At 37.0% G+C, this 12967-nt stretch overlaps 1 protein-coding gene across 1 annotated transcript; it reads right to left on the bottom strand.

Moving 5' to 3' along the window:
* Positions 1-11343: 11343 nt before the first annotated feature.
* LOC149142704 (putative RING-H2 finger protein ATL71) lies at positions 11344-11925 on the bottom strand. The gene has a single exon (XM_089451563.1). The coding sequence runs from the start codon at positions 11923-11925 to the stop codon at positions 11344-11346; it is 582 nt and encodes a 193-aa protein (XP_089307689.1).
* Positions 11926-12967: the final 1042 nt, after the last annotated feature.

Raw genomic sequence — 12967 nt, 5'->3', positions numbered from 1 at the left:
CCGGGGGACCACTAGCCCTCGGACCCCCTAGCCAGGGGGGATTAGCCCCCTTGAACCACCACAGGGGGACAAGTTCCCCCCGCGTGGAGGGGTGTACAGTCTTTCTGGGGTATACATCTAGCTGAAACCTTTGAATACAGAAGATAATCAGGCTCCACACCCAACAACAACTGCATGATCAGGATATAATCTAACTAGATGACAAAATTTATTTCTTTTCCTTAGGCTAATATCTTATTTTTCAATCTAGCTATGTTTATCAGTTTATGCAGTGCTTTCTATGTAGTTTTTTCTTTTTTTTTATGATATTATATGAGCATATGGGTCAAGCCAATATCTTAGTTTTCAATGTTGTTATGTTTATCATTTTATGCAGTTCTTTCTATGTAGTTTTTTATTTCTATTTTTATTCCATTAGATGAGCATTTGGCTCAAGGAAATATCTTAGTTTTCAATGTGGCTATGTTTATGAGTTTATGGGGTGATTTTATGTAATTTTTTCTTTATGTTTCTATGCTATCATATTAACAAATTAGGAAAAATAGAAACAATTAAAAAAATATTGTGTTTATGTTACTAGTTTGGTTTCCCTAATAATAGACCAATAGAGATAATCAACACTGTAAATATATGTTTTTGGAAGTAATATAATATCTCTCATCTTTATATATATATATATATATATATATATATATATATATATATATGGTTAAAATAAAAACTATGTGCATATTATATACCATTTTTTCAATTTTTTCTACATTTATCAATCTGGCTAGGCTAATAAAAACTATGTACATATTATATACAATTTTTTTTGTCGATTTCGTATGAAATCTAGAAAAGAATATGCACTTCAATTGTTCAAGGAGATTCCATTTATACATTCAAAAATTAAATTTAAACAATAAAAAACATTATCCATTTAAATTACAACAAATATTTTTTGAGTTTTGTAATCTATGTTAGTGTTGCTCGAGTAAACATGACTTGGTCAAGTTACTCGTGGTTTCAGGCTCTAGGTATACTAATACCAATGGTCTTTCCCATGGTATTATCTATGATGTAGCTTATTTATATGGAAAAACACTCCATGATTATTCGTCTTATTGACGAGTGGGATCAAACAATGATGTCTTTAGAAACCACCACATTCATTGGTGCTCTATGATCCTAACATCTAGTAGGAGAGCCTAAGGTGGGTGTACTAGAATGATAAATATCAGAAGAAAGGTGGTGAGAGCTAGAGTGGTGAATATCATAGACAAAAATAATGGCAACATGTCTAAGGTAAGTAACACGATGGTCTATGGAATGGTCCATGGAAGAAGTTGATATGGTGTAGTAGTTATTTAGCATAAGGCACAATGTTGTGATCATATGATGAGAATCTGCTGTTGAACGAGTCCCAAAGTTTTGATAGCTCAAGTTGATGGAGAAGTTGATGGACATGAGCTAGATACCCTATATCTACATAGTGACCACAAGCAAAAAGAATGATTGTGAGTTCCTATGTAAATCAGTTGGCTAAGGAGATATGGGCATCATCTATGGTGTGTGAGCATTGGAGGGCGCAAGATAATGAGTCTATGGCATTTCTAGAGAGATATGGTTGATTGAGCAGTGAAAAGTTGAGGAGCCTACAATCTGAATAGGACCCACGATTCCATTAAAGAAGAAGAAAGCCATGCATCAATGAGGGATCTCATCACACTGAAGACACCAGAATCTTTGCAAAGTTGGCCAGCGAAAGTGTGATGGTGTTATTGTGATTTGCAAGCATAGAGCCAAAATGCATGAAGTATGTGAACAAAGGAGTCCTCAAAGTGAAGGTGGAACTAAAACCCACCTCCACCTATAAAGCTACCTGTTGTGACATTCAAGAGATGGTCATGCGAAAAGGAAAATCCACTAAGAAGCATGAAGAAGCCTACCACGTAGAAGTCACTTGTTGAGAATAACACTGCTCCGAAAGCATAGAAGTTATGACTACATGAGAATACAAAGGACGAGGCGAGTAGTAGAGTTAAAAATGTATCCAGCAAATGAATCTCATAAATCTTGATAAAATGAAAAAAAAAAATTGATGGAAGAGATAGGGATAGATGTAGCAACTCATGTGGTTTTAGTAGTCGTGGCATAGAGGCAAAGGGAACCTGTGCAGGGTCAAGTTGAATCAGGTAAGAAAAATTGTTAGCAATAGAGTCAAATGAGATTGTTGCACGAATGATAGATTCTAAGGATATGATATATCAAAAAAAAGTGTTGATTCTCTCATTGACCATGTTTAGGATATGTAGCTTAAATACATGAGAGTTATCTAGGAAACAACGTCAATAGTAACATCAATAGAGGAATATTTGAGTACAATGAGGTCTCTCAGATTTGAGATGTCATATGAGCAAATAAGATATATGATTTTGGACGATGATAAAGATGGGAGTGGCACAATAGACTTTGACGAGTCTGCATACATGATGACACCAAAAATTGGAGAAATAGATAAGAGGAAAACATTGCCCAGGTCATTTTGTGGAATAGATTAAGATAAAAATGGAAATATCCTTGCCACAAACTTTAAGTGAACTGGTGAAGAGTTTTAATGCGAAGGAGTTTCTCTAGCCAGAAAGTGGTAGTGGTCTTGTGAGAGATGATTATTTTAATTAAATGGACCAACACCACTTGTATGAGTAGCCACAACAACCAGCTATGACTAAATGATGCATATCATATAGGAAGCTAGAGACTGTGAAGACATTATGCATGTGTGGTAAAGTTTTGTGTGACCATGACAAAGGAAAGTGTTCATGTGTGGTAAAGGTTATTCTAACTGTGAGAAAGGAAAGTGATGTAGGGTAGCTTTGCTAATGTGGATGTGAAATCTTATGAGACTCGGTGCAACACATTGAATTTTACAAAGAGGAAAGTGGTTGGAAATTAAGCAAAGTTGAAGGTGATGAAGAAGAGTTAGATTAATTATATGGAGAAGTCAAGTATAAATGGTGTTGAAAATCCAAGTCACATGTTAAATTGTACCATGAAAAGGCTTCATTTGACTTATGTCTTAGTCAAATGGAGATATTTTAATTTCCACTTCATTAAGATAACTTCAGTTGCAGTTAGAAGGAGTGACATGGCTAAATCACTCAGTTAAGTCATTCAATTCTTGTTTGTGGGCATGAAGTAGAGTTATGCATGAGTTGAATTTAGTGACGCTCAGTTATCTAAGCTCTCATTTATAAAAAAGTAAGTATGAGTTCAATTGATTAGTTGTAGTTGTTGTTAACTCACCGATCTCTTAGTTAAATAGTCAAGTTACTAAAAATAACCCTAGTCCTGCATGCAAGTTGACTTTCCTAGTGGAGAGGAGGAAAAAGGAATATTTTAATCATTATTATATCCTAGTGAGTGTATAATGTTTGTGTGTAGCAGGTGACACATTTCTATTGGAATTTTCACAAGGAAATAAGAGATTTTGTATTCTTTAGGAGTAGGAATTGTGCAAGGAAATAGGAGGAAAAAAGAAGCCTATTTTGGCTAAGTATTGAGAATAGAAAACTCAGGAGGATATCAATATTGCAGTGCAGGTTGAGCTTCAAGCATTGTAGTAGATCATTATTCTCATTTGATATAATACAAATAGAGGAGGTTTTTTTCCCAGTTGGCTTCCCCAGTAAATATTGGGCTCATTGTGATTGAATAATTGCATGTGTTTCTATTTCCAACTTTCCTTCCACAGAATTTGGTAGAAGAAATTTTTGTCTATTGATTTCAGTTTGATTTCATTAGTATATACGAATATTTAGTTATTTCTACATGGTATCAGATATTTTGAAAACTACATAGAAACCAAGTTCCTGATCAATCTCTTAAGAACTTTTGAATATCATATTTGTGGTGATGGTATTTTCTTCATTGTAGGAAAAATGTCTTTTAATGGATTGAGGCTTGAGTATGCATTGGAGGAAAATTCAATTTTTTCTACTTGGAAAGACATGATGGAAGTTGTACCAGATGAAAATGGAGTATTGGAGTACATACAAACTAATATTCCATCTCCATCAACATCATATGCACAACAATTGACTCGGTGGAAGAAAGACACAACAAAAAGATAGGAGGATTATCCTAGAGGGAGTAAGAGACCACGTGATTTTGAATTTCCATGGCAAGGATATTGCTTATGCAACATGGAAAACCCTCACAGGCCTATTCTAAAGAAACAAAGATGCTAGGAAGTTGGCATTGAAAGATAAGCTCAATAGCATTTGAATGTGTAAAAATGAAACCCTTGTCCAATACCTATCCAGATTCACTCAGGTTAGAGATGAGCTTGGAGTTGTTGGAGAGAATGTGCCATCATCTAAACTTTTGAGATTAGCACTCCTTGGTCTTCTGAAATCCTAGAACAACTTTCAAGATTGAATTAATGGTAGAGACAAGCTCCAAGATTAGGAGAGACTTTGGTCTGACTTGCTGCAGGAGGAGATTAGAAGAAACAATAGAGGTGGTGTCACATCCACAACTAATGAGGAAGAAAAATTTTCTTTAGTAGAAAGATGCCCAAGAAAGGCAAAGGCAAGAAGGCCCAACGTAAGGCACAATCCAACCAGAACTATGGAAAGATGAAAGACCTCAGTAAAATTAAATTCTTTCACTTCCATGAGTATGGAAATTATGCAACCAAGTGTCCACAAAAGAAATGTAGTAAGAAACCTACATCAGGCTTAGGAGGAGATGCTCTCACATCAAATTTGGATTTGGATTTCACCCAGATTACATGCATGTCTAGTATGGTACGAGTTAGTATATGGTACTTAGACTCTAGTGATACATTTTATATGATAGGAAATAAGGAGTTCTTCAACAACTTAGAGGAGAAGGACCTACAATTACATGTAGAACTTGGAGATGATAGAATGTATAGTACAAAATAGATTATCATTGTCACCCTTAAGAGGGCTTCAGGCTCCCATCTTCACCTAAAGAATGTAATATATGTGCCTGGTGTGAAAAAAAATCCAGTTTCTATAGCTGCATTAGAACATAGGGGATATGATGTGGTGTTTAGTAGAGGAGAGGTATATTTGAAGCATGTTGTTATTGGATAAGTAAAAAAAATTGGTGTTACAGTTAAAAATATGTACAAGCTAGAGGTGGATGCATGTGTCGCATTGAGTAGTAAGGAAAAACATGTTCAGGGGCGAGATGTTGGAGAGTTATGGCATAAAAGCATGGGACACATACACCATGGAGATTTAAAATTAATGTAGTAGATAACCATTGAACTTCCAAAATGCACCCTTGATCAACATGATGCTTGCAAGGGATACACTCTTGGAAAATATGTTAAATACTCCTTCTAGGACTGAGATAACAGAGCTAGAGCCATCTTGGAGTGAGTTCACTAAGATGTATGTGGACCATTTCCCACAGTCTTGACTACAAAGCACATGTATCATGTGATCTTCATTTATTATTTTTCCCATAAATGTTGGATCTATTTCATGAAGAAGAAATAATCGAAAGAAAATTAAATCCCTGAGAAGTGATAAAGGAGGAGTGTGCGTGTCTAATGCCTTCAAAGAATTATGTTCCAAGGATGGTATTATAAGGGGGTTTATTGAACCCCATAACCAAAAGAAAAATGGGATTACAGATATGAAAAGTATTATAGGAGTTTCTAGAGCAATGTTGCATGAACAGGGGTTGCCACTATCCTTGTGTGCAAAAGATTGTAATACAATTGTTTACTTGCAGAATAGGAGCCCTCACAAAATTCTTGGAATGATTACACCTGAAGAGGCTTTCACTGGGAGGAAGTGAGATGTCTCTAACTTTGACATTTTTGGATCCAAAGTCTATTGTAATGTTTACAAAGATAGTAGGAAAATGTTGGAGCCCACTATAGATAGGGCGATCTTTGTAGGCTATATCAAGACACCTTATATTTACCAAGTGTACATGACCTTACTCGGGATTAATGTTATGAGGTGGGATGTTATTTTTGATGAAGAGAAATATATGAGGAAATATCTACAGTGAGAGCTAAGCATACCACCAGAGGAGGAGCTTCTAGCTCCAGAGGAGGAGCCACAATCAAATCCACATAGTAACATGTTGCTCAAAGGCAAGTGTAAATTCCAAGAGGATGATGTGGAGTAGCCACATGTGGAGAAGATGAGAGTATACCAAGTGGAGACACCCACTCACACAATGCCTTACAACGAAGGGAGGAAGAAGACCAATATTGTTGAAAGATTGGTGCAGGAAGGTAAGGAGAAGGTTGGAGCCCCTAGTTCCTACCGAAGACAAAGGAGATCACAAGATAGATATAAAGGATATATGGAAAATCATGAGAAACTTGATATATTTTGAGCCATCTTCCTTTGAAGAGAAATTTTCCAGGCATGTATGGTTATATGGCATTGTGGAGTACGACTCCATCATGAAGAATGATGCTTGGGAGGTTGTGCTTGGACCTGAGGGAAAATCAGTTATTGGCTCCAAGTGGTTGTATAAGCTTAAGCATGAAACTGGTTTGTAGTATTGAGAAGTACAAGGCCAAATTTTTGGCCAAAGGATTCTCACAAGTGGAGAGGATTGATTATTAAGCAACATTTTCCCTGTGGCAATATATTCATCTAACACGACCATAATTGCATTGACATTGAGTTTTCGTGGAGGATACACCAAATGGATGTTAAGGTTTCCTTCCTCAATGGAGTGTTTGAGGAAGAGATCTACATTGAGTAGCCTAAGGTGTTCAAGACCTTTAACATGGAGACACATGTGTGTAGGCTCAAGAGAGCCCTCTATTGTCTCAATTAGGAACCTCGTGCTTCGTACACTTGCATAGATTCTTATCTCAGTGGATTGGGTTTCACCAAGTATGAAGCAGATGCCAATCTCTACTACATTATGGTAGATGGTTGTCTTCTCTTCTTAGTTCTCTATGTCAATGATTTGATATTGATAGAAGATGACACGTTGATCAAGTCTCGCAAGGAGGACCTTGTAAGAGAGTTCAAGATGAAGGATATTCGTTTGATGCAATACTTCCTTGGCTTGGAGGTGTGGAAGGGATATGGAGAGATATTTGTTGGATAGGGGAAGTACACCTTTGAAATCCTTAAGAGATTTCACATGCAAGATTACAAATCCATGGATACTCCTATAGGTACTAACTGGAGGAAAGAGGATGCTTCTACTGAGAGACAGTAGATGACACTATCTAAAGATAGTTGGTAGGGTCATTGATGTACTTGGGGAAAAGAAGGCCCGATATTTATTTTGTAGTGAACAATCTTAGTTAGTTCATGGTAAAGATTACCAAGCTTCACTGGAAAGAAACAAAACATATTCTTAGATACCTTAGAGGCACAACATATATTGGTTTATGGTATAGATAAACTAATGGAGTGAAGATCCAATGCTTCACAAATGCATATTGGGTGGAGAGTCCCTCATATAGGAAGAGCACATCGGAAGCAGCATCCAGTGTTGGGACAACAACAATTTCTTGGTACAATAGGAAACAAATATTTGTAGCACACACCTTAGCAGAGGTTGAGGATATGGTTTCTATTCAAGTAACATGCGAGGCTATTTGGATGAGGATGATATTGGTTGGTCTCTTCAGTCAAGTGATGCAGCCCACATTGATCCATTGTGACAATCAATGTTATATAAAACTATCTGAATCCAGTTTTTCATGATAGGTCCAAACATATAGACATAAGGTACCATCACCTGAGGGATTGTGTACAAAGGAGGATTGTTATGTTATAGCAAATCCCTACATAGGAGCAAGATGCAAAGATTTTGACTGAAGTGTTTCCAAGAGGCAAGTTCAAGTTCGAGAGTAGGAGGATTGGGTTTGTTCAAAAATCTTTTCTTGCTAACAAGCAATGTTAAATTGTAGCAAGAAAAGACTTCATTTGACTTTAGTCAAATTGAGAAATTAAAATTTCGAGCTTATCGGAATGACTTGAGTTTTAATTAGCAGGAGTGACATGGCCAAATGACTTAGTTAAGTTAGTCAATTCAAGTTTGTGGGAAAGAAGTAGAGTTGCACATGACTTGATTGCTAAGATATAACTATTTAGTGGAGTTATATTTAGTGAAACTTATTTATATAATCTCTAGTCTAGAATAAATTCAGTATGAGTTTAGTTAAGTAGTTGTAATTGTTCTTAACTCACTGATCTCTTATTTAACTAGTCAATTTACTAAAAATATCCCTAGTCATGCATGCAATTAAAATTTCCTATTGAAGTGGATGAAAAAGGCATAATATAATCATAACTAGTCAATTTACTAAAAATAGCCATATTCATGCATGCAATTTGAATTGCCTAGTGAAGTGGATGAAAGCGGAATAATATAATCATTATTGTATACTAGTGAGTGTACATTGTTTGCATGTAGCATGTGAGCCATTTCTCCTGGAATTTGTATAAGGAAATACTAGCTTCCCTATTCTTTAAGAGCATGAGTTGCACAAGGAAATAGGAGGCCTATTTTGGCTAAGTATTGGCAGAGCAAACTCATAACGATATCAATATTATAGTGAAAGTTGAGCTTCAAGCATTTAAGTTTCCATTGTAATAGATCATTATTATCATGTGATATAATACAAACAGAGGAGGGGTTGTTGGGTTCCCGTGTAAAAACTATGTTCATTGCTATTGAGTGATTGCATGTGTTTCTATTACAAGTTTTCCTTCCACATAATTTAGCAGAAGAAATTTGAGTCTATTGACTTCACGGTGCCTTCATTAGCAGCTACAAATTTTGAATTATTTCTACATCCTGCATGGATCATGCAAGATATAGAAGCTGAGAGAGTGATAGTATGCATGTGAGAAAAGAATAGAGATGGAGTAAATAGCGCGGTATAGAGTGAAGTAGACTATGTTTGATGTGTAATGACTTAAGGATTTTTGGTCTAATGCAGGTATTTTCCAAGGAAGTTATTAGACCTGATATTGAGGGATACATGTTGTATGAGAGCACACATAGTTGTAAGGCCTTAGCTTGCTTAGGCATACATGTAGTGCAAATGGCGAATGGAGCCATCAAGTTGTGGAATAGACCACTTGAAGAGGTACTAGTGTGGTATCCTAGCTTGAGGGGGGAATGTGGAAACTCATATGAGAAGATTGATGAATGGGACCAAGTCAATTTCTCAAAATGAACTTTAAAGGGGAGATTATTAGTGTTGTTTTAGTAAAATTGACTTGGTCAATTTACTCTAGGTCTAGTAATTATGGTTTTACCAATAGTATTTGTCTATGTTGTAGTCTATCTATAATCCATAAACTCCATGATCTTTAGTCTTGTTAAATTCCATGATTTTTAATCTAGCTAAACAATGAGAGCTAAAACAATGTTTTTAGGCACCACCACTTCTTACTGTACTTTGTGATCCTCACAATCTAAAATAAATTTATACCTAGAAAAATTTAATGTGATGTTAACAATCTAAAATTAATTTACATCTCAAAAAATTTGATTGGATCCCTATTTATAATTAAAATACATGTACGATTTGAATAAAATGATAATAACAAAAACATGATTAAAATACATCTGCACTAACTTTAATAAATGATAATAGCAAAAACAATTAAAAAAGAGATAACGGCAAAAACATAAAAATGAAAAAAGTTTTCTAAGTTAAACCTCATTATCCGTTCCAATTCCTGGGAAGAAAATTCATGCAATCTGAAATCTGGACAATAGACCTAATATTTTAATTAGAAAAAAACCTAAATTATCCTATCGAAGTAATTTTTTTTTATTATCAAGATACCCAAATTCTGAATTATAGTACGCCTGTGGGCGTCAAAATTCATGGAAAACGTGAACCCAATCAAAATGAAGTCATTGGAAGGATTAACATATTGATTTATCACCAGCCCCGTTAAATTTCTCCTATCCAGTCCAGCCAAGGAACTAGCAAAGTGACCGTAGATTTTTCCGAACTTAGTACAGAGAGAGAACGATAGGATATGCATATTTTTCTTTGGCTCTTTCACTTATTTTGTTTCCTGCTCCGGCAGACACTAAACACTACTACGTTTTCTGTTTTATGATCTGAATTTGAGAAATCGCTTAAACATAACCAGCAAACCATTCTTTTATAAGTTAATTATAAAAACATGTAAACACCGAGGAAATTTTTTTTTCCCAAAAAAACACATTCTTTTCATTAATAAAAACAAAAAGAAAGTACATAATTTATGAGATGATCTGTAGACTTCTATGAGTTCCTATATCTTCTATCTGTTACACAAACGTCTAAGTTATCTTTTTATCACTTACATAGAGAGTGACATCACAATATCCTTACAAAAAAACATTTGACAAAAAACAAAAAAATACCACAGCAGAGTTTTCCCAAAAGATCAACTGTCCCTTTTCTTCCGCTAGCTCCTAAGAATGATTGAAGTATCTAGCATCTGTCAATACACACTGTTCATAATCAGCATATTGGATCTTTGAATCTTAGAGGGAAGCCTTTGTGATTTTTTTTGAGAGGAGGTCAGGATCTGATTCTGCTTTTTGGTATATATGATTAAATGCGATGCGATGAAAAGAGCTTAGTATTTATTGGATGAATTTCATCGCATTAGATAAGATGGGGATTAAAAAGTGTGTAGTAGATGATGCCCTTGGCTTCCCATAAATCATAATTTGCTCAAGTCTCAGTCATTTTGCACCTATAAGAACGCCTCAAAAGATAATGATTTCAGCCCTACTGTTAATCCCTTGTCCCTCCTGCCACCAGAAATAGAAATATTTTCGGGTTTCAAAACAATGACTACCCCACACTTCCTGTTCTGGCAAGCCCCATAAAAAAACACACAGGAAAGAACTGTCCAATGTCTCTAAGTAGGATGTTTCTATGAGATTTATTTTTTCCAGTCATCCCGGATTGGAGAAATAAGCCACAGATTTGATAACAACATCTCTAATAACAACATATTTATGGTTAAAGATAATTGCATTCCCCATCTCCAAAATAAACCAAATAATGAAAAAGAGTAAAGAGCAATATTGTGACCTAGAGTTGATCCAAAAGGACACACATGATTTCAGCTTCCCATACCGCAACAGCAAATGGACGGTTAAGCACCACGCGATTTACCGCTAGCAAAAACCTAAGATGTCTGAAATAACCATTCTTGAGGGAAAAAGTTTCCCACAAATTTAAACTTTCTGGCAAACATTACAAGATTCCATCTAAGTTCACATATAATCTGGAAACGTAGACAAGCACCAAGATTTTTTGTGAAAGAACAGTCTTTTGGGTTTTGTTACAGTACAACCTCAGCCTCATACTGGAAAAGGGCGGATCGATTCATGATCAAGTGCTGGGAGAATAGTAGTTGGAGGGGACTCTAGCGCGGGAGAAATGGCGCTCGGGGAAGGAAGAGGAGAAGTTCGGCAGATGGGGCATGTTGCTTGCTGGCGAAGCCATTTGTCGATGCAATGAATGTGGAACATGTGACCGCAATGAGGGATAATCCTCACAACCTCCGACTCCTTGTAATCGCTCAGGCAAATCGAGCAACACTTGTTATCCTCTGCCTCGTCTAATTCATTTCCCTCCGCAGAATTGAAGGATTGGCAGACTTTGTCGGAATATAGCATCTTGGGGATTGAATCCAAGGTCTCCTCCTCGATCCCAATTACAACGCCGTCATGGTTCAAGCCGGCAGTATGGAGGGCGATGGCGCGCTGGTTAGCCCATCTTCGTGGATGAAGTAAGCAATTTCCGTAGCGACAATATATGAAGAAATAATAAAGTGACAAAAAGATTGCAATTATCATTCCAGTACCCAACGAATGCAGCACGGTAGAAGCTCCGCCTCCACAAGAATTTCCAGTATCTGGTGAAGTTGAATTTTGATCCATCTCATAATATACTAGTAACTAAGAGCTATGCGGGCATCGGCTGTGAGATTGATGATTACGCCGGCGGCAACGCAGCGATTCACAGGTTCGCTTCCCTTGGGGCAAAATGTATTAAGAAATGAGGCATTTTTAATCTACGGTCCTGATTTTGTGGGTGAGATGGCTGGTTTTAGTTGAACGCTTCTTGTTGGCCAGGAACATAAGGTTGCCAGTTAGGGAATCTTCCTCGATTTCGTCCTTGCGCTTGAACTTTCCCGGTTGCGACGATACTTCTTAGTTGACCAGGGACATAAGGTCGCCAGTTATGGAATCTTTCTTGATTTCGCCCTTGCGCATCTCTTGTTCTCACAGATTTTAGTAGTTGTGAGGAAATGCAGCAACAGCAAGGATGCAAGTGGCAATGCGATCGGCCTCCCCAAGCAGGACAAAAAAAATTGGTTGTGTATACTTGGGGGAGGTTACAGATGCAGGCTTGGGGCGCCACTTATAGAATCTAGGTGAATTTCGCCCTTGCGCATCTCTCGTTCTGACAGATTTAGTAGTTGTGGGGATGGAGAGAGGAAAGGCACCATCAGCAAGAAAGCTTGACGCAATGCGATTGGGCTGCCCAAGAAGAAAAAAAATATTTGTTTGCGTATACATTTGGGGAAGGTTATAGATGCAGACACGGCACTTAACATTCCAATTGTAAAGCGAGGTCCAAACGCTGAGCCCACACAAGCCAACAGGGTGACACATGGTTACTTACATCATTCATGATTTTCTTTTTTTTTATTTTACATATTGGTCACTTGAAGAACGAAAGCTGTTGAAATCTAATTTCAACTACGCACCCAAAACCAGAGCAGCGCCGGATGCCTACTCAGCAGCGCGGTGGATTGACCGGAATTCGGCACCGGAATCTTCTCGGAGCGATTTGCCGACGGCGGAATATTCCGGCAAGGAGCTCCGATATAATATGGAGGCGACATGGAGGCGACGCGTGTCACCCGCATGACATAAGCAAACGTCATTTCTCGGGTGCTATCGTTCAGTTAGGTAA

The sequence above is a fragment of the Pinus tabuliformis genome, chromosome X (genome assembly GCF_031772625.1).
Source record: "Pinus tabuliformis cultivar Carrire ecotype Pingquan chromosome X, CPIR1, whole genome shotgun sequence".
Taxonomy (NCBI): Eukaryota; Viridiplantae; Streptophyta; class Pinopsida; order Pinales; family Pinaceae; genus Pinus; species Pinus tabuliformis.
Note: the sequence above shows the minus strand (reverse complement) of the source record. Positions and strands in the feature narration are given on the sequence as shown.

What these genes read in the sequence shown, in the direction of transcription:
- LOC149142704 (XM_089451563.1), bottom strand. Translation starts at nt 11,925, where the DNA reads ATGGATCAAAATTCAACTTCACCAGATACTGGAAATTCTTGTGGAGGC.